Source organism: Metarhizium album (assembly GCF_000804445.1).
Source record: "Metarhizium album ARSEF 1941 chromosome Unknown scaffold_2, whole genome shotgun sequence".
Lineage (NCBI taxonomy): Eukaryota > Fungi > Ascomycota > Sordariomycetes > Hypocreales > Clavicipitaceae > Metarhizium > Metarhizium album.
In genome coordinates, this window is record NW_024467576.1 from 894,075 (window position 1) to 919,717 (window position 25,643).

Consider the following 25,643-nt stretch of genomic DNA (forward strand, 5'->3'; position numbering starts at 1 on the left):
GGGATTGCTGCGGCCGGGGATTTTGGCGCCGTCTTGGTGGATATCGTGATAGGCAGGGTCTTCTTCTTTGTTTGTATATCGAACGATACATTCTTCCAGCTCTGTGTACACACACAACTCTCGCTATATACCAAGTCTTTCTAGAAAAAACAGATTAGCCGCCTCGTTCTCCTCGTCAATGGTGCCTCATGCTCGTGCAGTGGGTGCTGTTTACCTCTGCAGCACGTGTAGTCTCGGCATGCCGAAACCGTAACGATCGGCATTTGTGCTCATGGCCGTCTATCAGCATATTGGTTGTTGCGTCTGGACGGTCATTGCGTGTACGCGGACTTGACGTCCCTAGTGGCTTAGTAACGTGCCGCCCCACAACATCGTCAGCCCCCTATTTTCGTTATACCTACCGCTCTAGCATAATATATTAAATTTAAGGCTTTTTTTAACAATAAGAGTATATATTAGCTTTCTACAACTAGAATATAAATTCTATATTAGCCTAATTCTTCCCTGCAATTTTAAGAGCATCTTCTTTAATTATATAGCTATAATATTTCTTATAAAGAGCTGCTATATAGTTAGCTTTAGCTTTAGCTTTAATAATATTAAGAATAATAGTAAAGGCATAATTAGAGTCCTTCCTAATAGGCTTCTAGCTAGTAGGCTTTAAAGTATTATACTTAACTTTAAGATATTTATTTTTAGTAGATAAAGTTGCAATAAAATAGTTCTTTTAATTAAGGCTGCAGCTAGCTTTTAAGGCAAAAGTATAATATTTATAATTAATGCTATTAAGGTTATAATATAGTAAATCTAGTTATACCTAAACCTCCTTACTATTATAAAGCGTCTACTAAAGCTGCTGCTTATTAATTCTTAGCTATTTTAGTATTATAAGCTTATTATCTTTAATAATAAACTAGAGAGCTCTCTCTATATTAGTAGGATAAATGCTAGCAGCTTAAAATCTAGCTTAGATGTTTGCTGTTATAAAGGCCCTCCTAGAGGCTTTCTTATAGGCTTAAATAAATTGCTGTTTTTGCTATAGTAATAATATAGTAAAATTAATAAGGCTAGCTTGCTGTTAACAATAGTAAGTCTTTAAGAGCCTAAAAATGCTAACATCTAGTAGCTATATAATATATAATATATAGGCTAGAAGGAAAAGAAGCTATATATAATTAATATAAGTAGTATATATTAATTAAATTAAAATATATAGCTTAGCGCTATTTAAAATAAGAAGATACTATAAGGAGGGGATTTTAAGCATTATTTCTAGTAGAAAGACCTCTTTAAACTATTTTATTATAATTTATATATTAGTCTAGCTAGAATTACTATAAATATAGACTTAATATAGAAAATAGTTAGGAAACTACTGCCCTTAAAGCTAGGAGCTCTTTAAGATAACTATAGGCTTAATATAGTAACTTATAGTACTTATATATTTAATAATAAAAGCCTACTTATAAAATAACTTTATTATTCTTATTAAATATTTAATAAGGCTACTTTTAATAACCTTACTAGCCTTAGAATCTTCTTTTATAATGCTAGTCTTATTAAAGTTATAAATTTAGAGTGCTTTAATAGACTAGACCTTAATTAAATAGTTAAGAAGGTTATAAAAAGCTCTTAGCTAGTTCTCTATTATATTAAAAGTTCTTTTAGACTTAATGCCTTATAATACCTTTATTTTAACCTCTAGGTTATATTTAAGAAAGTAGTTAACTTAATGCTTTCTAATAGAGTTATTATTACTGCCTTAAGCTATAATAACTTATATAATAGCTTAAATATTGCAATAGCTAGACAGCCTTCTAGCTTCTTTCTTATATATAATTTAATTAACTAAGTCTTCCTCTTATTTTTTTAATAGTTATTAAGAGCCTACCTTAGCCTCTTAAATTAATAAATAACTACTAAGTTGCTTATAAAGAGTTATTTAAGAAATAGTATAATCTTAAGCTGCTTAGACCTCTAAGAGGCTAGAATAAACATCTTTAATAGCAGCTTTAATTCTATTCTTATAAGCAATATTAGTAGGTGCTATAATGTAAATTTAGAGTTAAAAGGACTTAATTTAATAGAGTTATTAATAGTTAAAAAAAGGGCTTATGCATTTAATTGCGTTATTGCAGGTATAACGAAAATAGGGGGCTGACGATGTTGTGGGGCGGCACGTTAATAGCAACTTCCTTGGCACCTTACTCCGCAGGGCGCACGGGCTGACCCACTCAAGCATACGATCTGCCGATCAAAGTCTACCAATCGAGGTGTACAGACTCCGCGAGTCGGCAGACAACCCTAACCCTAGCTCACCACCCGTGCCAACGACACAAATAGCCACCACGCTTACTTCCGCACATCAAGCAAACTACCGCCAGCAACGGTCCTCCAGCAAGCCGTCACCACCGCGAGGTGCCGCACAGCCGTCTGATCAAACTCCCACCACGTCCCCCGGCACGGTGATCAGGGAAAGACTCTCATTGAGATAGTACCAGCGATCATACTGCGCGGGTCTGGGCGCCGGCGGCAGAATCTTGGACTTTCTAGGAATCCCAAACCTCCTCGTCGCATCCCCGGGCTTGACGTAGGTCCCGCAAGCACGAGGATCCGTCGTCTGCCAGATACTGATCTCGCCACGCTCCTCCTTTCCGAGCAGCAGATCGCCCCAGTGCCCGTGGCTCTCGGCGATTTTGGCGATCATGATGCGAGCCTCGACGTAGTCGTTGCCGGCGATGGTGTTCGGGCCCTTGCCGCCGACGACTTTGTAATACTGGCCGGCCGGTGTTAGCTGAGAGCGTACGCGACGCCGAGCTTGGGCGGAGAGCCGAGGGCGAGGGCCGAGGGCGGGCGAAGGGGGGGAGAGGGCTTGACTTGCAGTGATCCAGTAAAGTAAGGCCTTGATGAGGCCGGGCCGGTACGTTTCGACATCCTTGATGGCTGCCGAGGGTCAAGATGCGCGCTTGTCTGCGTGGCCCCGGCCAGGGCGACGCGGGACACGGACGGGGGGAACCTGGGACTTACAGTTGACGCGGTCGGCGAGGGGATCCTCGACGCCGACGCCGATGACCTTCCAGTCCGTCGTGTTGTCCTGTTTTCCGCGTCAGCCGACGCTCCTCACGGCCGCGGCGGCGCCCTGCTCGGACGCCTGAAGCATACGTCGATCATGGCAAGGCCCCCGAGGACCTTGACCTGCTTGACTTGACCCGTGTATCCTGGCCTGGGAGTCGTCAGCCACGAGAACCGCCACGGCCGCCCCGTCCCCCTTTTTCAAAACCGTCGTCGGTTGCTTGCGCCCACTCACGAAATGGAGCTGATGTCCAGCAGATCCACGGGGTCATTGTCGCCGACGAAGCCGGTGTAGTTGTCCCTGACATTCTTGTTCTCCCACGTCTGCGGGATCGACCCGTACGCGAAGGGGTACGACTTGTGCGGCCAGATACTCTCCACGAACCGGGGCTCGTTCTTGCGGCTGTCGTGGAAGAAGGGGTCTGTCGACGGGTTCAGCAGGTCGTCCCAGGAGTCGGCCACATGCACACGCCGTGGTGAACGCACTCAGAGGCTCGTCGCGCCGTGTCTCGACCTTGCCGTCGGTCCACCGGGGAATCTCGACCACAAAGTTGACGACGGGGCCCGGCTTGTTATCCGGGTACAGGGGCACGTCGTGCCATGGGGAAATCGGGCTTCCGTCCCTCTCGAGCCACACTCGCCAGTCCTTTTGCCACGGCGTCAACTCGACGGGCCCGACGCCATGCGCGGTCGGCAAAGGCGCTGCGCGGGACGACTTACAATCGTGTTCCTGGCGCCCACCTCCCGGAGCGTGTACGAGCCGTTGTTCTGGGCAGCCACGCGGATGGCGCTCAGAGACACGAGGGCCGCTTGGAGCGGTTCGAGGACACGCATTCTCAGCAACTGCACCGAGGTCCGGGACTGCGTACAGCACAAGCACAGCACAATGAGGGCGGCAGCTGGGAAAAAGGTTGGCTTTTTAACTCGCACGTGCATGCTCCGCGAGGCAGGGGAAGCCATTTTTGTCATGACTTGACCATGCCGTGGCTGAGGGCCGTCTTTTGCTGCAAAACTTGCCGACCACGTGCGTACATGCAAGTTGTCCATCGAGGCAGCAGCCAAGACAAGACAGGGTTTGGGGATTTGACTTTGAAGTGGTCCATACACTGAGGCTCGTCTACGGCAAAGTGGTCTGACGGATGGATAATTCTTGCTCGTCAGGGATTCAGAATGAGGTGCAATGGATGCCAGGGTATCCATGGAATGCATACGTTGAGTAGACGTACAAGAAAGAGCCCAACAGATGCTGCCTCGACGACGATACCTAGACCATGCTGGACTTGTGCAGAGTCCAGAAATGGAATTTAAAAAATAAATCCGACCGCTTGGCCTACGACTGGTAAACTTAATGCTGATTTGGCCTTCCGGGGCCGACACGGTGTTGACGTTTGTTTGCAAGTCACATGGACGCAGTATTGCAGCTTGTCGCTTCCCCGCAGTCCATCGGCCACACAGTGCTAATGATTTGCGGCTGGGCATTCGGAAGCTCCTCCGCCCGAGGCCTCTTCCTCCTCATCCTCATCTCATTCTTCTCATCTCAACTCTTCGAGGGCCGTGCAGACCCCGCGAGATCAAGGCCGTGCCATCATCCATGCGGCTCCTCCCACGCAAGGGACCCCGTGCCTCGCATGCATGTATCCACACCCACATTGGAGGCTTGGAGCCAACTGCCCGAGGACCAGAGGGACCGCATATTCGTATCGTATTTGCCGACATGAAAGCAAGCCCCCTCTACCAACAGAGCTCACAGCAGAGCAGACTCTTTGCACGCGCCTGCCAGAGCCAGGCCCAACAACTGCTCGGTGCCGCGATGGAATCTTCGTCAGCATGACGTGGATGGAATCGATAATACGGAGTAAAGATGAGCACATTCTGACGACGGCGGAGTCGCAGCTGTCGGGAACCAATAAACGGGCCCTGCGGCAAATCACAGCCACTTTGTTTATCTGGTGAATACTACGGAGTACTCCGTACTACGGAGTACTTCCGTAAGATTTGCGGCAATAAGGCATCGCGGCCGCGGGTCGTAGTACTCCGTAGTCGTGGTGGTATCAATCACGCTTTCCCAGGCAAGGAAAAGTAAACAACAGTGACATGGAACAGTAACAAGGGCATCCAGCTCAACTCGCACATGTAACTATGTCGATGTCGCCTCGAGACCACCCAGCTGGGGTGGCGATCTGACCTGGTCGTCAATCTTCTCCACAACACACGCCGTGCCATATGCTGCTGTCTGCGCGAACCCGCCCATGTCACCGGCGTCGAATCGCAAGCAAATGATGGCATTCCCACCCCGGCGCTTGCACTCTTCCACCACGCGGCCTATAGAGTCGTTTCGGCATGAGTTCAGCATCGACGTGAACCATTGAAGTTCGCCACCGGCAAAGCTCTTGAACACCATGCCAAGACTGGCCGCGATGTTCCGACTGCGGACAGTAATTCCATAGACGGCGCCGAGGACTTGAACAATTCGGTATCCGGGGAGATCCATCATAGCTATACAGACACGTTAGTGAAATTGCCGTCCGCCTGTTGTGTGCGCGCAGTGCGGGACCTACTCGTCGTAATGACCCCTTCAGTTTCGGTGAAGCAGTGAAGGTCAGAAATCTGGGGCGGAATGTTGGCAACTTCCTCGGCCTGCTTTGCCTTGCGTCCGGTCATTGTAGAGTTGTTAAGCCTGGCTCTATTGGACTTGGATGACTTGTCGGGAACAGAGCTTGTCTCAGTGGTTGGTCAACGCATTCCTGACGGGAGTCTTTCTCTGGGAAAAATATCGCTTACTCAAAAGGCCATGGATTATTGTTATTGTCATTCTTTTCAAATGGCCGAAGAGCGAACGTGTCGCATATTTATACTTCAAGATGATCGGCAAATATAATCGTCATGTGGCCTGTCTTCCCCACGGCATCTGGCCGTTTCAGTCAATGTGTGGCCAACAAAGACCATCTCGATAAAACACTCTCTGTGAGGGAGGCTTGAGCTCACGTATTCGTCGTATTAAAGCTAGACGACGCTTACGAGGCTACGAGCCACACCAGTGGGGTCAAATCCTCTGATATCCCAACCAAATCTGAATGCAGCCAAACAACAGAATGATTTGACCTCCCAAGCTCGCCGGGCAACCCATGCGGTGATTAGGCCAACCGTGGCCCGACTTTCTTCCATGGCGTGCCGTGTTGAACATGAGTCCAGAGACATGCTGGCGAAGCAGGACATTGTATGGCTCGTGGTCACTGAACATTCGGTCTGTAGACGAACTGAACAGCGCGGGCTGCCCCGAAGCTCACCGGTTACAACCGTGATCCATTCCTGGTCACGACAATGCCAACTTCTATGATGCCCTGTATCTTCGTGAGGCGCCATCAATTGGATCGAAGCAGCGCCCGTTGGCTGGATGCTTCTCACCGGGCTTGTCAACTCTGGTTCTTTCTCATTCGCCAGGGGGCCGGTGATCCAAGACATCCGTGACGTCTACTGCTTGTGAAGAGCCCATGCTGAAAGTTCGGTAACGATTCCTAGCGAACTATTCAAACTAGGCCATTCGACTGATTCACAATTTGCTGAGACGTTTGATCGTGCCGAATTCCTGAATTTGCCACCATTGGTTGCCGGGACGCAGGATTTCATTTGCAAACAGTTGGTAGTCGGACGATGTCTGAAGACCCTGTAATCTAGCAACGCCAGACCCCTGCCTGTCTGACATCTACAAAAGTGTCACTCCCTCCCGCACTGAGCAGCAACCAATCGTTTCCCAATCGCTTTCAGCAGCCTTAATTTTTCAGCATCCTCTGAAAAAAATGTACTAGTTGAAGACTCACCGCCTGTATTGCATTTCAAATACAATATCCCCCTCGTTCATCCTGTTGCTCGGAACGAATGCTTCAAGGCGACAAGAAAACGCATATGCGTTGTTTGCCTTGCTACCGGCACCGACATGTTCGGCACCTTGCAAAGTTAGACGTTTTATCCATTGTCACTGAGGTTTGAAGACGCACAGTAATTGCACCAGTTGACCTCTAGCAAATTCGCCTTGTAGCCAGTCGCCTAGCGGATTCTGGCCATCGTTACATTGCCTCTTTTTGTCATCGCGGGCTGTCTGCCTTTTCGATCTTGAGCGGCAAGAGAGTATTCGGTGATTGTGGCTACCGACTTGCAAGGGGTTACGCACAGGACAGAATTGCCGGTGATGTCTATCGAACATTGAACGAGGGAGGAGTGACGATGGCCAGGGAACGGGCGCGGAGCCCGGGCCGTGGCGCTGGCGCTAGCGCTGGATCTGCGGAATTGAGGTCCCGAGGGATGCGGCTGCAAATGTTTTCTGTCGATGCCCAATGCCCAAAGAACCGCTTTCGCCCGGCCCAAAGTGAGGGCGTTAAAACAAAATCCACGCACTTGTTGTGTCGAGCCGGAGTACGTGACACCCCTTGACGCTGGCCGCATGATGCTCTTTCCTCCTCCCCGCATGGTGGCGCTCGTTCCTTCCCTTGTAGTCGAGGGTGCTCCGTAACAGGGCAGTTACACGGCACTCGGTCGTAGACTCTAGACAGAAGGAGACCCCAACAAGTCCACTGGTGTCCTGACTCCCAACTCCCTGACCTGGCTGGCCCCAACCGAAGCAGCTCGATGGCCTCCTTTGCACCCACGTGTACCCGTGGTTTGCGTCCTTACATGTCCCAATCTCGCACTGGCTTCAATTCGTGATTTCACGTAAATTGATTTGCTCTTCACAATTGCACCGACGAATGACTGCAACACCTATGCCGCCGCGACGGCCGTGGTTGCACGTGGAAATCAAGCGGTTTTTAGGCACTTCGTCTTGGACAGACAAAATGCACGAGGAAGCAAACTCCGCGATGCTTCGTCTTCTGCCGCTGCTGCTCGTAGACGCCCTCGACGCCATCTCTCCTCCAGCAACCAGAGGGCAGTGGCGTCACACTTCTACTCTCATCACAGCAATGCGACGTTGTAGACGGGAGGCCATGCAGCACCGACAGCATGTCGACTCCACTTGTACCGAGAGGTCCCTTTATTAGCAACTCGAAGCAAGGTGCTTAATAACCAACAGGACGGCAGTAAAGTGGTCGACTGGCGCCTGATCAAGGTTGATGGTTGAGCAAAGGAGGCTTTGAACTGGCATATTGATATAAAGCCACTGCATTTTCTGTGGCTCCCGCGGGGGACCCTCTCCCCTTTGCGCCAGCTTTCTAAAGCTTTCAACCTACAGGCCCTGGTTCCTGGCGCTTCGTTGTTTTCAAGCCGCTAACAAGAAATGGACTTTTATTGCGGCTCTGCTAGCCAGCCGTCACAAGCAAGTTGAACCAACGCCCCCTACTTACCGACTCGGTCCATCCACTCGTTGCCACTTTGGCCACATCCAGTGACAGTGACGATGACCAGCCAAGGCGGTGGAACCCTTTTGAACAACCAAGACGACTTACTTGCCGGACTCGAAAACAATCCGGCTTCTGCTACGTATCAAACTGAGGACAATACCAACTACTTCGACTACTTGAGTTCACACGAGTAAGTGGCCCGTCACTGCCGCGGCCCGTGGCCATGGGTGCCACGCCACGCCCAATCCATCGTCTAACTCTTGTACTAGTAATGTGTCCGATGCGCAGGCACAGGTTCCCTCGAACCCCTCAGACATTACACTGACCCTTCCGCAGCAAAATCGGATCAGGCAGCGGTGGGAGCAAACTCAGCGGTTAACAAATGACATTACTCAAGTGTTTCTCAACGGCGTCCACACCACATCTCACCAGCACCAAGGCACCCAATTGGTACCATCTGGAAATCAACCTTGGCGCTTTCAACAATGGTTCAGTCAAAACGATCATGATGTTGCTCTTCAAACTGCCCAGGAGGAGCCGGTTGTTGGGGGGACCCTGCTCAGTAACGTCGGCGCATCATTCGACGCCAATATAGTGCAGCACAACCCGACTTTCGGCGTACTACCGGACATTGGACATGAAAGTTCACACTCTCATCTGAACGTACTCGCCGCGCCCTTTTTGCCACCTCCCTGTGCATCAGATAGGCCCGCCAGCTCAGAAGGACAGAATCAAATACCCCAAGTGACGGATTGGGCTCAGCAGGACATAGAGAGAGATGTAGGGTATCAGCCTCCATCGCGCGACTATACTTGGACATGGTCATCCCCTTACTCGCAAAATAATAATGTCGGAAGCATAGATGAGGCTACAACCGCCATGTCCCACAACAATCCATTTGCCCTGTCGGGGGATTCCTCTGGGCCATTTTTTCCTCGGCCTCATAGGCAAGATGTGGCCACTGTTTCCAGCGCTCAACTGGCTCTGAATGATCCCTATACTCAGTCCATTGGAATTGACCTCGTTTTCATGACGGAGACGCACAATAGCCCACAGCCAACCACCGAGCCGTCCCGAGTCTCTACCGCTCAACATGGCTACTCCTCGCCCATCCTGACGCCTCAATCATCAGTTCGGCAGTCGCGCAGCATTCATTCCAGAACGACAGGGCGGGGTCCCGGGCGAGCACCATCGCTATGTCGCTCCACTTCGGCGCAAACCAGCTTCAGCCACGAATCGAATGGCTCAGCACCATCCAAGAGGGGCAAGCGGAATGGCCCGATGGATCCCAGGAGGAACAGGAGAGCACAGGAAACCAGGATGTTGCAGTCCGTCTGTGCGGACTGCAAACTGCGCAAAGTACAGGTTTGTCACTGACCACGTCCGTCTTCCATCTCCTACACAACGCCCAAAACTAACCGAGCGCCTATGGGCTGGGAAGTGTACCAGAAGCGAAGACTCCGAGGCATGCGACGCGTGCAAGAAAAAGGGGACACCATGTGTCAAACATTTCTTCTCTCGCGACCTGAAAACGCTGCCAGAGTATCAATTCGGTACGTCATCTCGGTGGAGATTTTTTGAAAGTGCCCATCAACGAGTCACTCACTCCTCATGCAGGACTTTTTCTGATCAATTTGGCATCGGCACCCGATATTGTCAAACCCTTGTTGACTCGGAGGATAGACTTGACCAAAAGCATTGACTGTCTGGCCTATTTTAGCCAAGACTATAATATTCGCATACAATCAGACCAGGCATGGTGTGATCTCGATCTAGTCGCCTGTCAACGACATTGGCAGAAGGCAAAAGAGGACTACAACGACCCACAGGATCATTGCACAGTGGAAGACTTTGTTACCAATAGACACAAATGGCAAGACACCACGAGTTGTCGCGCCCTGTTGCTGGTGCCAACCTCCGAGGAGAAACACTGGGATGACCCTTTGCAGGCCTTTTTGACGCTGGATAAAATATCAGGCCAAGTATCATACAGTTTAATATGCAAATCAGGAGGACAGTTCCATATGCAAGACGACGCCGACGAGAGCTTATACTTCATCGCGATGCTCTCTTTTGAACGAATTCGGCATCACATGGAACTGGAAGCATATACCTGGTTGGAACAAGAACTGGTTCCAAGGACAGAGAATGAAAATACCAGAATCATCAGAGTCGTCCGGTTCCTACTCCTTCTATTAATTTCTCTCCGTCGTCGTATTACCATCTGCAAAGCCACTCAAATGTGGACTCGGTTTCAAAACGACGCGCTAGTACAGCGCTTAGGGCTCGGGAGGCCAGAAGCAGATATCGAGCCCCAAGCCATCAGGCAAATGGTAGCTTTTTGCTTCCAGCTGTATACCCACTTTTTCTGCCGTTACAAAAGGATGAGCGAAGCCTCGAAGCATGAGATTTCAGATAGGCTCGTCCCTGGAGTACTCAAAGAATACATGTCTCGCGAACCAAGTTGGGATATCTTCCTCAACTGGATGGCCGAAGGCGAAGAGACATGGAGGTCATCCGGGTGGATGTAAAAGATGTGTTGCCATCTAGGCTTTTGCATCCTCCCAACAGCCTGGTTCTGGTATCAATCATTATTAGGCTCGGAATATAACGCAACCCGTTTTTCCCGGTTGGCAGAGCCGGGCCGGGGGGGGGACAGGGAATTTGAAATGCGGCACACGCCAGGGAATCTGGAATGACATGATAGCTTTGTAACTAGTGAGACAGTGATGAAATGTGAAGCAGAAAAAAAATACCTAGAAAAGCAGATATAACGAACATTGCATCGTGACTTGGCGTTTTATTTGGAGAGGGGTTGTGTTCACCGTCCCAGACTCCCAGTGGCGAATATACCTTGCGCCGAGAAACCGACAATCAATATCCGTACACTGACAATTCATCCCAATAAAGTACCATGGGCAACAGGGGGAAAAAAGGAAGGAAAGCGACCACAAGGTTATGAAACAAAACCATTTTCGGATGCCAGATCGATCGAGAACATTTTGAGTCTCCATTTTCCATGTTGATGGACACTGAATTTCACTGCTTCCACTAGCGTACATTAAACAAGAACTTGACGGTCACCCTCTGCGAGGACTGCATCTTTCTGTACCTCATCACGTCCTTTGACGATTGTCATCTCTGCCTGCATAGCCTTGAGACTCCCTTACTCCTTCATGCATTTTTTTCCTGACCTTTTAACGAAATGTTGTGCCCATGGTTGATTGCTGGCGATTTTTTGTAGGTAATGAGAAATTTTTTTTTTTTTTTGGGTTTTTCATCCACTTTTCATCACCCCCGAGTGTGCCTCGTTGTGTTGTTACAAAATTACGCAGCTTGCTGCATGGTTTCTCGGATCGTCTTGGCGGTGCCGGCGAGATCAGTAATCTTGGCCTTGGGGTTCTTGCCGTGATAGTCGGCGATGGCAGCCTTGATGGCGTCTTCTGCAAGCATGGAGCAGTGGACTGAGAAAGGGTCAGATTCGAGTAACCTCACTCGGAGAAAGGGAAAAAGAAGGGGGGGGGGGTTGATGCAAAATGCGCAGTGATAGGGGGAGGTACGTACGCTTGACAGGTGGCAGGCACAGCTCCTTTGATATGTCGACGTTGCGAATCTTTGATGCATCCTCCACTAAATTATTGGCCGGTTAGCATTCCGCAACTTCCACCACTTGTTTTTGAGAGTCTGGGCGACGGGAAAGAGGTCATGGACGGGTGCGTGGCGTCGCGGAATTGGATGCACAACTTACGTCGCATCCCCTTGACCAACTCGGTCAGATAGCTCGAGCTTGCGATTGCGGAACCGCATCCAAACGTCTTGAACTTGGCGTCGGTGATGGTACCCGTGGCCTCGTCAACTCGGATCTGCAGCTTCATGACGTCGCCGCATGCTGGGGCGCCGACGAGTCCAGTGCCGACAGCGGGATCCTTCTTGTCCATGGAGCCTGGATTTCGGGGGCGGCTGTAGTGGTCGAGCAGTGAAGGCGAGCATGTTAGCCGAGTGTACGCGAGAGTGGGAACGTGGGAGTCCGCGATGAAAACATGGGCGGTTTGGGGCGATGCCGCATTCGGGGACGGCCACTCATCTTTATCGTGGTAGAATCGGCGGGCGGGCAGCTGAGGAGTTAGCGCGGCGGCGGCGATGGGCGAGGGCATGGCCCGGACTGCACGCAAGGGCGCTCTTAATGAAAACATTTTTGATGGCGATGTGTGTGGGCGATGGGTTTCGACAGCGACGGGCGATGGCGCAACAGGTGCGTTGTCGTGGTTGCGAGGGCGAAGTCGAAAATATCAGGAGCAGAGATAAATGGAGGTTGTGAAGGTGGCGACGGCGGCGGACGGAGCAGAGAGATGCTGACGCTTGTGCCCGGTGGATTAGCATTAGCTCAGAGGACCCAGCAAGATTGATAAAACACGCCGAACATGTCCGGCTTCGTCACACACGACGGACCAATCAGGGCGCAAGGAAATCGAACAAGCCAACACGGTGAGAGACGCACTGTACACGCAGAGTGAAATGTGGCATCGTACAGTGCGGAGATGCCGAAGATTCGCGCGTAGCTGCTGGAGATTATCTGTCTGGGAGCGGGGTGGGCAGGAGCCAAAAGGAGGGAAGGAGCATACGCTTCGTATATACGAACGAAGTTGTCCGAATCGGCCAAACAAAGCCAAGCCACCAGCTGTCGATGCAGAGTGTGATGGAGGAGTGTGTCCGGTTACCGGCCCTTGTCTGGTGCTCCTTTTGCACCATTCGAACAACGCAAAACCTCGCTTTCTGTGTACGGCCAGGCGGATAACAAACAGTCTGGTTGACCTTTTTGTTACTCGGTAAGCCGAGGCTGAGGCGCGGTGCCACCTCCGCGCCATCTCAGCAGCCTCAGGAAGGATGCTCTAATCCATGCATTTCTGACAAGACCTTGGGGATTTCAGACAGGAGAAAAGAACTGCGGTAGATGCGCTCCCAGGCAGGCAAAAGAATCGGCATCCCACGCCCGCGCCAGAAGTTATAACCCGGTGCTGGCAGACAGCAAAAATTGTCCAAATACTCCCTACGCCGTACTCGGTACACACGCGTGGCGGGCGTCTCGCTGATGGAGCCCCGTACTCGGTACTCTGCTGTCGGCAAGTCTCTTCATTAACGCCACACGGCCTATTGAGCAGGCTCCAGATTGCTATTGCCGTAATTGTGCTGCGGCGTGGGGAACATCGTGGTGCCGTTGCCATTGGCTTGTGAGCAACTTCCCGAGAGCAACGGCCAACTTGTGCCTCACCGATCCGTTTGTTCCGCGAGTCCCCCAGCCCGGCCCGGAGCACCAGGCACGAGGCCAGAGCGCCGTGAATGCCACTCCTCCGTCGAGTGCTGGCGCTATTGTCAATCAATCAGTCATGGCGACACCCTCCACGGACGACGCAGAGAGTCAGCGGCCGTCGACTTCGCGCCCTTCCCAAGACTCACTCTCTTCCGTATCAACAACAAGTCTTGTCTTCGATCGAATTCAACAAGAGATGGACAGGGACCCTTCGGCCAGCCGTACTGGTGCACGAGACTTGTCGCTCACGACCAAAGATGAGGGCGACTACGAGGACGCCTCTGAGACGGGCGCTTTCCTCGGACAGCCAGGCGTGCCATTGCAACAGAAGCCAATGGACAGGGGCCTCCGGCGAGTCTTGACAATCATCGCTGCTGTTTTCGTTGGAGCTTGGCTTGCCGGGCCAGGCGTTTTTCTCCTCTCCGGCTCCTACAGACACGGGAGCGACTCAGAGCATGATCCCGATTCCACGTCGAGAGGATCTGGCAAAGACGTCACCATGGACCAAGTGCTTGGAGGTTTCTGGTCTGCCAAATCCCGTGGCATCAGCTGGATAAAAGATCCTGATGGTGGCGATGGTCTTTTGCTCGAGGTCGATTCTGCAAGTGGCTACCTGGTCGTAGAGGATGTACGCGCCGACAAGCGAGGCAACGATATCGCGTCTCGGCAAACCGTCGACACCCAGCCCGCCAAGCCTCGAGTACTGATGAAGGATGCTAACTTCATGTACAATAATGAAATAAAAAGGCCTGACTGGAACGAGCCCAGCCCGGACCTGAAAAAGGTTCTGTTGGCTGTCGACGTCGAAAAGAACTGGCGCCATTCCTTCCGGGCAACGTATTTCATCCTCGATGTCGACACCGCCCAAGTTCAACCCCTCGTGCCCGACAATGTCAACGCCAGAGTGCAGCTGGCCAACTGGAGCCCCAAGAGTGACGCCGTTTCCTTCACCATGGACAACAACATCTACATCCGTCGCCTGGGCCAAGCTAATGACGTGGTGCAAATTACCAAGGACGGAGGACCCGAGTACTTTTACGGTATCCCCGACTGGGTCTACGAAGAAGAAGTCTTCTCCGGCCGCTCAGCAACCTGGTGGTCCGACGACGCCAGGTATCTCGCATTTCTGCGAACCAACGAGACGGCCGTGCCCGAATACGCCATCCAGTACTACATTCAACGTCCGTCAGGCAAGAAACCCGCCGTGGGCGAGGAGGCATACCCCGACCTTCGCAAGATCAAGTACCCTAAACCAGGAGCGCACAATCCCGTTGTCGATGTACAGTACTACGATATTTCAAAGGGCGATGTTTTCTCCATCCCCACCCCCGGCGAATTCCCCAACCACGACCGCATCATCTCCAACGTCCTCTGGGCCGGCAACAAGGTACTCCTCAAGCAGTCCAACCGCATTGGTGACTTCCTCAAAGTCATTCTTGTCGACCCCTCGGAACGCCAAGCCAAAATCGTCAACAGCATCAACATCGCCGAAATTGACGGCGGATGGTTTGAGATCTCACACACAATGACATACATCCCGGCCGACCCCAGCAGAGGCCGCCAGCAAGACGGCTACGTGGACACGGTTATCCACGAGGGCTACGAGCACGTCGGCTACTTTACACCCATTGACAACCCCAAGCCAATCATGCTCACAGATGGCTCGTGGGAAGTTGAAGATGCCCCGTCAGCAGTCGACCTAGACAACAACCTCGTCTACTTTGTCGCCACCAAAGAATCCTCCATCCAGCGCCACGTCTACTCAGTCAAGCTAGATGGCTCCAACCTGACCTCACTGACCGACACCTCCTCCGAGGGCTACTACGGAGTATCATTCTCCTCGCGCGCTGGCTTCGCGCTCCTTTCCTACAAAGGTCCCAAAATACCATACCAAAAAGTCATTTCCACCCCTTCCAACCCGGTCCAGTTCTCCCGCACCGTCGAGGACAACGCCGACCTCGCGGACAAGGCCAAAAAACACAAGCTCCCCATCCTCCAATACGGCACCCTCCAGCTGCCCGACGGCGTGTCCGTCAACTACCTCGAGCGCCGGCCACCACATTTCAACCCCAAGAAGAGATACCCCATTCTCTTCCAGCAATACTCGGGCCCAAAATCCCAGGCCGTCACCAAGAGATTCGCCGTTGACTTCCAGTCTTACGTCGCCTCATCCCTTGGCTACCTCGTCGTGACCGTTGATCCGCGTGGCACAGGCTTCCTCGGGCGCCAGCATCGCGTCGCCGTCCGGTCGCAGCTCGGCCTTCTCGAAGCCCAAGACCACATCGCCGCGGCAAAACACTACGCGTCCCTCCCCTACGTCGACCCCTCGCGCCTCGCAATATGGGGCTGGTCCTACGGCGGCTTCCAGACCCTCAAAACGCTCGAAGTGGACGCCGGCGAGACATACTCCTACGGAATGGCGGTGGCCCCCGTCACCGACTGGCGCTTCTACGACAGCATCTACACAGAGCGCTACATGCGTCTACCGCAGGACAACGTCGCCGGCTACGACGCGTCAGCCGTCCATAACGCCACCGCCCTCGGCATGAGCAAGCGCTTCCTCGTCATGCACGGCACCGCCGACGACAATGTCCATTTCCAGAACTCCCTCAAAGTGTTAGAATACTTGGATCTAGCAGAGATAGAAAACTACGACGTGCACGTGTTCCCAGACAGTGATCATAGCATTACGTTCCACGGCGCCAATAGGATGGTGTACGATCGTAAGTCTCGATTCTCTACTCCACGCTACGCTCCTGGATGTTGCGCAATGCTGACCTCTCAGGACTAAATGACTGGCTCATTAATGCATTCAATGGCGAGTGGCTCAAGATAGCGCACCCAAAGCCTGTTGACGCCAGGAAGAGGCGGCACGTGTAGTAATTCCCGACTGTGATTTTGATTTGTAGACCTTGTGAGTCGAGCGACTGCGAGTTCAAAGTGTACGTTACTTTCTGCTAGTCGGCGTTGCATTTTCAGTGCGTACTTGGAATAGAATGTGCACATAGTCACGATAACAATCTCGGACCATGTGGATGTACTCGTAGACGTACGTAAATGTCCCTTGGGCATGAACGGTACAAAGGACTCATCGACCTCAATAAATCCTGCAAAAGCTTTTAAGTGCGACTTTTATACCGGAAACGCAAATTGATTACTATCATACAACATGCAATCAATGGCTTCGGATTTACTCCCAAGCCCTCATCTAACTCCGAATGTCTGGCCCCAGTCTAGAAGCAGCACGACTTAGTACCATCATGCCAGATTCGAAGTTTGTCCCCTTACTGCCTTGTGTCTCTTTCAAAGGGATTAAAAGCCAACAGAAAAAAAAATTGACCAGGCTGTCATACTGATGCATCTGGCGCTGTCACTCTTTCATTTTTACTTCTAGGCACCGCGTCAACGACTGGTGATTACGGTTCCGTGAACTCAGTGCTGTCCCTAGATCACCCACTTCCAATGGTGGCGATCCCTTGTGGTCCGGGGAGCATATCCGCAGGAAACCAGTCGCAGACCGGCACTTGCATCTAGTATCCATAGCCGGTGGGCTGCGGTGCGAAGCCGTTTGGCTGCTGGTATGGTGAGGGGGAAGCGTTGCCCATGTTGCCGCCAGGTCCAGCGGTAATCATGAGGCGGCCAGCGCCAAGAATGGGCGTGTTATCTTCAGTCTTCTCTTGCTCCTTTTCCTTGGCTTTGCGAGCCTCATTGTCGGCCTTTAGCAATGCGATTTCGTTGGTTTGTTGAGCCAACATGTTGATCATATATGGCATGGTGAAATCGTCGAGGCCGTGGCGCCATGACAACTCCAATACAAGATCAGGTCGGATGAGTTCGTTGCAAGCATAGAGCATGCCGGTGTAGCACTCGCGGTGACCAATGTCAACGAACTATAATAGTATTAGAATACAGTTTTGTGCGGGACCAGAAGGGTACGGGTGCATCTGGAACTTACGTATCGCAAAAGGTCGTTTACAATATCCGGTTTCCCAGATATTGCGGCAGTCTCGATGGCATCCTTGAAAAGCTTGTCCTGCTTAGACAAGGCGATAGACTTCTCCCAGCGCTTATTTTTGCGGTAAATATTGGCGGCGATCTGACGGAAGAAGATGAGATCATGCTTCTCAAGGCGGCTAGCCAGCTCAACAGCATCGTAGTTGTCGTAATTCTGTACCGAGTCTCGTAGAGTCTTGTAGTCTTCTTCTTCGATGAGTAGGTCATTCACAGCCTCGTTGACGGTTCGTTTGTTCTGTGACTGGACATTGAGCAAAAATGGCTTGATCAAAGGCAAACTATCATTCTTTTGAAATATTTTCACGACCCGATTGACGTCAATACGGGCAGTCAAGGCAGCCAGCAGGTCAGTCAGCAACGAAGGATGTTGCTCAACGTAGAATTTAATGGCCCTGTAGTATATTTCGAGGTTGGCAACCTTGACGATAATCTCCTTGAACTGTTGGTGATCCCAGGAGTTCTCAGGTCGCTCAATGACAGCCAGGGCGGCATTGTCAAACTCATCGTAATGATAGTAGCAAAATACCAGCTCGGGCCACAAATTGGCTTCCTCGCAAGCACGGATCATCTTGGGCATGTTCATTCTTGACCAGAAGATCTTGATATGCTCCATCAGACGTTCCGGATGGTACTTGGATAGGGCAATGCCAAGTTCTGTGAACATGCCCATGTGAGCACGCTCAAGACCAAGACCCTGCTCAAGGAGGCTGATGAGCTCGTCGAAGTAGCCATTGCGCTCATATTCCTTTACAAGCGTCTGTAGTTGCTCAGCATCCACAATCAAGTTGAGCCCGCAAATCTGGGCGAGGCGGAATTCCTTCTTCTGAACGCATGCCTCATGCACCTGCTTCCAGACCTTGATATTGTTAGCCTTACGGGCACAATCCACAGCGGCCTGGTAGTCTTCAAGGTGGACGAGAGTGGTCGCTAGCTTGGCCCAGTTGGAGATGCTGCTGTAGAAGATCTTAGAGGCCTCAAATAAGCCTTCCTCATACGCTTTATCACCAGATTCCTCTATATTGGCGACGTTGGTAGCTCGGAGGAAGTCCTCAAGCTCGGAGAGTTGATCAAGACGTGCATAGCAGAAAGCAAGAGCAGTGTCAATGGCAGGTTCTCGTAGAGTCTTGCGTGCCATGCGAAGATACTTGACTAGTTCCTCGTTTTTGCCAGCGTGTGTGGCGATTTCAATGACCTCGGCATGGTTTCTAGGATCGTCAGCCTTGATATAGGAGTCGATGGCATCAGGTACACGGAGTCCATCAAGCTGAGCCTTGGCGACCTTGCTCCAGACCTCGGGCATGTCAACTTCCTCAGCGTAAGCCTGAGATCGGTCGATGCTGACGACGTGTTCAACAAGAACATCGACAGCGGCAGACTTGTTGTCAGCCTTTTTGTAAATCTCAAAGGCTTCTTCGAACAGACCGACATCGATGCACGAGGAGGCAATCTCGTCCGCATTGTAACTGTCGAGTTTATGAATGTAGTCCATGACACGACCCTTGTCAGCTTTGGCAGCAGTAAACAACAAGAGATTCTGCAAGTTCTGGTTGTCGCTGAAGGGAGAAGGCTCGAGCACAATCTTCTCGAGAAGCTCAATGAGTTCAAGCGGAAGGTCATTCTCGAGGAAGGAGGCAACAGCAACAGACACTTTAGCTGGATCTGTAGACTCGGGGACAGCAGTGGCTGTGATCTGATCTACGACAGACCGGCGGTGGATGTTGTTCTCGCTCAGGACAAAATTCCACAACTCGCTGTCTGATCTCTCCAAGAGGTAGCGCGCCTGGGCACGGTACATGGAGTTCTCGTTTGTGATGTTGACCAATTCTAGGTCATTTTGGCCCTTGGAGTAGGCAATGTATGCCAAGTTGGGGTCCCGCTTCTCGCAGTATTTACCGACTGTGAGTGTATCGTATTGGTCGTTCTCCTTGAGGAATTTCTCAGGATTGTTGTTTGAGTCGATATAAATCTTGGCCAGAGCATTAAAGACAGCCTGCTGCTGGTTGCCAGCCTGGAGGGTGGCTTCGAGGAAGGGCAAAAGCAATTTCAGGCGATTGCGCGACTCTACTTCAGACACAAGCTCATCGATGTTGATCTGCTGCGCATTGACGGTGCCGAGTAGCTGCTTAATAATGTTCTCATCACAGTCGACGTCAAGCAGGCCTCCAACAACAGCAGGAGTTCTGCCGGGGTTGACACGCTGAACATAGGACTCAATAGCCTGGAACTGCTGATTCTGGTAAAGGTATAGAATCAGATCGTGGACGAAGTTGAAACGGTCGCAGACAATGATCAGAGGCAGCTGTTCTGACAGTCTGGCTTCCTTTAAAAAGTTTTTGACCTTTTCGGGGTTATAGTGGTTGCTGTCACGACAAATTCTTTCAACTTCATTCAACTGGTTGGACTTTGTTGCGGCCTCAATGTACTTGAAGTGGACATCAGGGTCCTCGGAGAGGTTGACAATGCTGCCAAGGTAGTAGAAGAGACCTTCTGCAGTCCTGTATTTCTCAAACAAGTCAATCAGGCGAACAGGACCAAGAAGCTCAGAGTACTTGGTTGCAATATTGACAACGGACTGGAGATTCTGACGAATGTTGTGTTTCATCATGGCATCAAGGCAGTCCAGCGATTGCTCGACAGAAAGCTTGCTGAAGAAGTTACTAAACCACTCAGGGTCGAAGTTAGGGGCGCCAGGAATGTTGACCATGACTCGCTTGATGGCCTCTGGGTCCTCATAGAGCTCCAGTGCTTTCTGAGGAAGACCGGCCTGCTCGCAGAGGTTGGCGATGCGGCCCTTGTCGAAATGAGTGAACATGTCATTGCCCAGAATAGCCTCGGCAACTTGGGGAGCGTTTATCAAGTTCATCTCCAAGAGCCTGGTCTGGAGGCGAGCATGCTCAGGCTTGTTGTCCTTCAGCGCATCCAGAAGGAAGGCCGTGGCCTGCTGAATCATGCCCTGGCCCTGAAAGATGTCACAGACGCGCTCAATATCAACCAACGAGCCATTCTCATTATTTGCCAGAGCGGTGGCAAATTCAGCGCCCTTCTCAGGATTGCTACGGATGATGTGCTGCAGGAGCTGGATGTAGTCGGGCTGGTAGCCAGTCTGGGCAGTGTAAGGTAGGATTTTGTCGAACTGACCGGTCTCAGCAAAGCCGGCGACTACTTTGTGAGGCACATTCGCCTTCAGGTAGATAGTCAATGCCATATTGACATCGTAAGGTCGAACCATGTCACCGAGTTGTTCGGAGCAATCCAGTTTGCCCTCCTTGAGCCATTTTTCGAGTAAATGCTTCCGGTTCTGTTGCAGTACTGGTTGGGCGAGCTCGAGCGTTTCATGTCTGTTCAGGCCGCCCTTGTCGAGGAGCATACCAAAGTACTGGAGGGTGAAGGCCATCTGACCAGGCTGGGCAGGGAGCCTCTTGAATTTCTCAATCGTCTCAGCGGTACGGAGGAAGCCACGCGGGGAATTGGCCGCTATCTTGGCTGCCCCCTGGTAATTTCCAGAGTTGAACAGTTGATCGAACTGCCTAGCATAAAGGTTGTCCGCACCAGGCAGTCCAGCCCGCGAGGCCAGTTTAATGGCGATATCAGTGTTGGCAGGGTTTTCGAGGAGATAAGGGATGACCGTGGTTTCATCAACAGTAACGAAAAGAACCTGGCCCTTGCGGTTGATACCCACGAGGCCGGATGATTCGCTGTCAGCGCAGCTGGTGAAGATGGTGTCGCTGGAAATTCGGTTCATGAAGATCGAAGTACCCGTCTCAAGATCATACAAATGTATGAAGCCATATTTGGTGACCATGAAGATCACACCATATTTTTGGGAAATCTGCAATGCTACAGGAAAGTCGTTGGTTGCCTCGGGCGGGAAGAAAATCTCAACAGCCTTTTTCTGAAAGACTGGGTTAGATTCGGCATGATCGACCTCGACAACGTGCAACTTGGCGCCGGTGGCGGTTCGAACGGCGAAACTGAAAAGCTTCGTGTCCTGCGGGGCGCCCTCAAGGCGTAGAGACCCAAACGAAGCGGCATGGCCCTCGATAGCCTGGCTGATGCCACGATCTTTGGAGTACAGCTGCATGGCGCCGACAACGCGGCCCTGCTGGGATGAGATGCCGACCACGACCATCCACTTGCCATCCTCGTTGGCACGGTAATTGATAATTTGGCAGCCCTATTGCGTTACGATTAGTTCACTTGTACTGTCTAGTCCGGATACAACTTCATGCAACGAACGTTGAGGTTGGCATTTCGCTCAAAGACCTTGGAAGGCGCATCTTGTCCGGCGTCGTAGACATCCCAGTGGTATACACTAGTAGTCGTGACGAGACCCAGGGTAGACTCGCTAATCCACTTCCAAAACTGCACGTCTTCATTCATATTGCATGACTTCAATTTCTTCTTCTGCTCCAGGTCGAAAATCTGCAGGGTCCTTGACTGGGCCTTCAAGGCAATGACCTGTTTATTCCAGTGCATGATGGCACTGTCAGCCTTGATCGGCCGCCGCGTCACGTTGTTGCCATTTTTTAGCTCAACAATAACCACCTCGGGCTGAGCAGCTTCGCTCTTCTTCTCACGGATACACACGTACGAATCGGATTCGAGTGTCTAAAATCGAAGGCCGAGAGTTCATTAGCCTCTGATGCCATGTCTGCATTTCCTGTTTTGCTTCTGACCAGTGTAGACAGATGAAAACGGTCGGTGGTACTTACGCAGGAGTTGAAGCCGATTGATTGCGTGTCCACTCCAACATTGGCGAGTTGGACCAACTCCTGAAACTTGATGGGCAGAGGCGCCATTGCGCCTTAGTTCGGCTGTTTCGTCACGTTGAGCCAAGCCGGATGCGAAGTTCGAAGCCTCGGGATATGGATACGAGTGATCTCTGTTGCAAATCACTGTTTTGCGGCCAATTTCCCGATGTTGCATTCAATGTGAGCTCAGCAGCGACAGGGGAAGGTGACGGAGGCTTCCATGCGCCAAACTGCAGGAGTGGGAGCGCAGCTGCAAGACGAAAAACAGGAAGCCAAAGAAAAAAACAGTCAATGAGTAAAAGATCGGTAGAAGCAAGAGAGAGTTGGTGGGAATCGCGTCCGTGAACTGCTGATGGCAAGCAGATGGATTCGCAGACGGAGATAAGGTGGTGATGACTTCGTCGTTCGGAGAAGGTAAAGGAGTCGAAAGTCAGGTTCCCATATGGGCCATCTGTTCTTCACAAACCTGGCAGGTCAACAGGTCAACAGGTCAACACAGCAGAGGTGTGGAGGTGCAGGACGGGGGCGAACCAATTGGACGCTGCGGGAACAAAGAAGATCCGCCCCAGGAGTCCACTGGAAGCTGGAAGCCGAAAGCTTCGGGCAATGTCAAATGCACTCTGCCTTAAACGCGCAGCTGGCACGTGCAACGTCATCAAGCAGGTCCAAATGGCACGAAAACGGCAGCTCCAACTTGGAGGTGAACAGCCGTCTCTGTGTAGTAACCGAGGCAGGTACGGATATTTTGTCGTGCTGTGATCGGCCTCATCCATTGATTGTGCCCCAAATTATGCTTGCTTCGCACATCCATGCAAAGAGTCATCGGGCGCTGTCACAGCTGTCTGTTTCCAACAGCTGCCCTTCTCGGGCCGGAGAAAGATTCATTCCGAGAGCCGTCTCGATGTCGCTTTCCTGAGGAGAATCTATCTCGCTACTACGTGTGCCTCGCAACAGCATCGCGTTGCTTTGGCATGCTTGTTTCGACCGACCGACCGCATGAAGAGTGGCTTGAGGAGTGTTGCAGTCACCGAAAATCAGCCGAGGCATTTGGAACCGTGTGACCAGATCCATCTAGGACCACACCTTGGATACAAGAAGCGTCCAGCATCTCCCTTTTAAGTAGATCGCTATGTTTCCTGGCCCTCACCGGTGCTAAGTTAGCCTCGAGTTACGAATACATAGCATAATACTGGGAAGTGTGTCTTGGAGCTCAAGTGGCTATACGTGTACGAGGGAATGTTCTCGGGCTGATAGTTAATAGATCAGACATCTGCGTCAGTATCTAAGAATATTTCTTAACCATCTTCAATAATGCTTCATCAAATTCCTTGGGACTGGTGGCATTCAAGTAGTGGCCTCCACCCTCAATAAAAGTCAAGGTCGCCTCTGGTGCATTCGTAAACAGTTTAATATGCTCCTTGGGCACGACGTTACCAAACACCGGATCCTCGGCACCCTACACGTTACACGTCGTCAGCGGACAAGATAGAACCAGAAAAGACCCGGGACGAATCACCAGACGTACTTGAAGCCAGTAAACGGGGCACTTGACGTCTCTCAGCCTGAGGAGCAAGCCATCTCTTTCCATCAGGCACGCCAAGGCCATGCGCAACTTCCTGCGGCCTTCGTCTCCTGAGTAGACGTTTTTCAAAGTCTCATCCCAGAACGACAACGTTTCTGACGCAACAATTCCCGAGAAGCCCAGCCGCGCAACCATGCCACGCCAAGTTTCATCCACAACAAAGTCAGGGGTCGGCGTGGCGCTGCACCAGCTGTTATAGAAGGGAAGAAGCTGGGCATGGGGGTCCCAGCATCCTTTCTCTCGCGATGCAGCTGATTCCGAGTCCATCGAGGTGCCGAGGGGAAGAAGCCCGAGGATCTAGAAGGAGATTAACCTAACGGACACCTGTTGCCCGCATGTTGCGTGTTTTCTTTCTTTCTGCGGATAAGAATAAAACGCTGGCAAACGAAGGACCTTGGACGCAAGGGACGACAAAAGGGGAAAGGAGCACACAACATACTCTACTTGGAGCCAGGAGTGCCATCCGAACGACCACCCATCCGCCCTGACTTGTTCCGACGGCGAATACTTTCCTAGCATTAAGAGCATCCATGACCTGGAGGGCCATGACGGCCGTGTCCCAGTACGTGAACTGCTCTGAGGCAGAGCGTGTTGCGCCATGGCCGAGGGGCTCAATGGCAAGTAGATTGACGGCATCCGTCAGTTTCTTGTTTTCGAACTGAACATTGTAAAGAGCGCACGTGGTGCACATGGAATTGATGAGCACAACTGTGGGCTTGGCGGCATCGACGGCTCCGTTAGAGAGTCGATATCCAGCGTCGATGCCACCGAGATGTGGAACCTTGATGGTTGTGGTCGCTGCCATGGCGATGAAGGAAAAAGAAAGAGCTGAGAGGTTTTGTCAGAGCCAAGCGGCCGGGCCTTGTTCTTCAAGATGCCAATTGCCGACCTGTGAATCCGGTAAGTTCAATCTTTACCAAGTGCGGTTGTCTTGGCATTAATCCTTGATGCTATAGTTGTTTCAAAGATAACGTGGCCATACGTACTGCTGATTTGACCCAACGAACTTGTCGATAAATCATCTGCATGTGGCGACTGGTGCAAGAGTTTTCGCACCCTTGGCTATTACAGAAGTGCTGCTACAGACTCTGATCCCAGGCTTGCTTCGGGCCAAATTCCTCTTTTGTAGCGCAACAGAACAGACCGGCACATCATCAACCCCAGCATGGTGCGTTCTTCTGTCCTGCGGTGCCACCAGATCAAAGGGGGCGTTATGCTGTACAATAGCCCATTGCCTCGTAACTCGACAGGCTCCGAGGCACGGCATGACTAGTGCCATTGCCACAACTCCACTCCTTGCACCAAAAGGTTTTCATCCCATATAACTAACGGGAAAGGACGGCACGCACCGCTAGTGGCAGCTAAGAAAGGACCGTGTTGGTTGTTTCAAAGTTGCGTGGTAACTGCCAGGCAGTGGGCTGCGCCTTTGCGAACAAATCTACATTTCACCTCCTCGACGAGTGGACAGGCGAACAGAATAGTACATACATAAGCAATAACCAGAGCCACACTTGAGTTGGCCGAGCCAAATCCTGGCATATACTAGTCAAAGCGGACATACACCCCGACATGGCATGAGCAAG

At 51.4% G+C, this 25,643-nt stretch overlaps 7 protein-coding genes across 7 annotated transcripts; 2 read left to right on the forward strand and 5 right to left on the reverse strand.

Annotated features, from left to right (window-relative positions):
• Positions 1–2,437: 2,437 nt before the first annotated feature.
• Positions 2,438–4,032, reverse strand: MAM_01386 (Inorganic pyrophosphatase; the record flags this gene model as incomplete). Its single annotated transcript, XM_040820185.1, has 6 exons — positions 2,438–2,943; positions 3,028–3,094; positions 3,163–3,223; positions 3,308–3,494; positions 3,559–3,718; positions 3,793–4,032. The coding sequence occupies 6 exons, from the start codon at positions 4,030–4,032 to the stop codon at positions 2,438–2,440; spliced, it is 1,221 nt and encodes a 406-aa protein (XP_040681673.1).
• A 1,177-nt stretch (positions 4,033–5,209) lies between these two features.
• On the reverse strand, positions 5,210–5,733 carry MAM_01387 (UPF0145 domain-containing protein; the record flags this gene model as incomplete). The annotated part of the gene is made up of 2 exons (XM_040820186.1): positions 5,210–5,568; positions 5,631–5,733. The coding sequence occupies 2 exons, from the start codon at positions 5,731–5,733 to the stop codon at positions 5,210–5,212; spliced, it is 462 nt and encodes a 153-aa protein (XP_040681674.1).
• Positions 5,734–8,461: 2,728 nt separating this feature from the next.
• On the forward strand, positions 8,462–9,782 carry MAM_01388 (uncharacterized protein; the record flags this gene model as incomplete). Its single annotated transcript, XM_040820187.1, has 2 exons — positions 8,462–8,595; positions 8,675–9,782. The coding sequence occupies 2 exons, from the start codon at positions 8,462–8,464 to the stop codon at positions 9,780–9,782; spliced, it is 1,242 nt and encodes a 413-aa protein (XP_040681675.1).
• A 1,950-nt stretch (positions 9,783–11,732) lies between these two features.
• On the reverse strand, positions 11,733–12,598 carry MAM_01389 (iron sulfur cluster assembly protein 1; the record flags this gene model as incomplete). Its single annotated transcript, XM_040820188.1, has 3 exons — positions 11,733–11,869; positions 11,970–12,035; positions 12,154–12,598. The coding sequence occupies 3 exons, from the start codon at positions 12,596–12,598 to the stop codon at positions 11,733–11,735; spliced, it is 648 nt and encodes a 215-aa protein (XP_040681676.1).
• A 1,191-nt stretch (positions 12,599–13,789) lies between these two features.
• MAM_01390 (dipeptidyl aminopeptidase) lies at positions 13,790–16,593 on the forward strand (the record flags this gene model as incomplete). Its single annotated transcript, XM_040820189.1, has 2 exons — positions 13,790–16,436; positions 16,499–16,593. The coding sequence occupies 2 exons, from the start codon at positions 13,790–13,792 to the stop codon at positions 16,591–16,593; spliced, it is 2,742 nt and encodes a 913-aa protein (XP_040681677.1).
• Positions 16,594–17,243: 650 nt separating this feature from the next.
• On the reverse strand, positions 17,244–22,526 carry MAM_01391 (clathrin heavy chain; the record flags this gene model as incomplete). The annotated part of the gene is made up of 4 exons (XM_040820190.1): positions 17,244–17,603; positions 17,669–21,901; positions 21,964–22,335; positions 22,440–22,526. 4 exons carry the CDS (start codon positions 22,524–22,526, stop codon positions 17,244–17,246), a joined length of 5,052 nt encoding a protein of 1,683 aa, XP_040681678.1.
• A 1,234-nt stretch (positions 22,527–23,760) lies between these two features.
• On the reverse strand, positions 23,761–24,865 carry MAM_01392 (uncharacterized protein; the record flags this gene model as incomplete). Its single annotated transcript, XM_040820191.1, has 3 exons — positions 23,761–23,934; positions 24,004–24,357; positions 24,500–24,865. 3 exons carry the CDS (start codon positions 24,863–24,865, stop codon positions 23,761–23,763), a joined length of 894 nt encoding a protein of 297 aa, XP_040681679.1.
• Between the last annotated feature and the right edge of the window lie 778 nt (positions 24,866–25,643).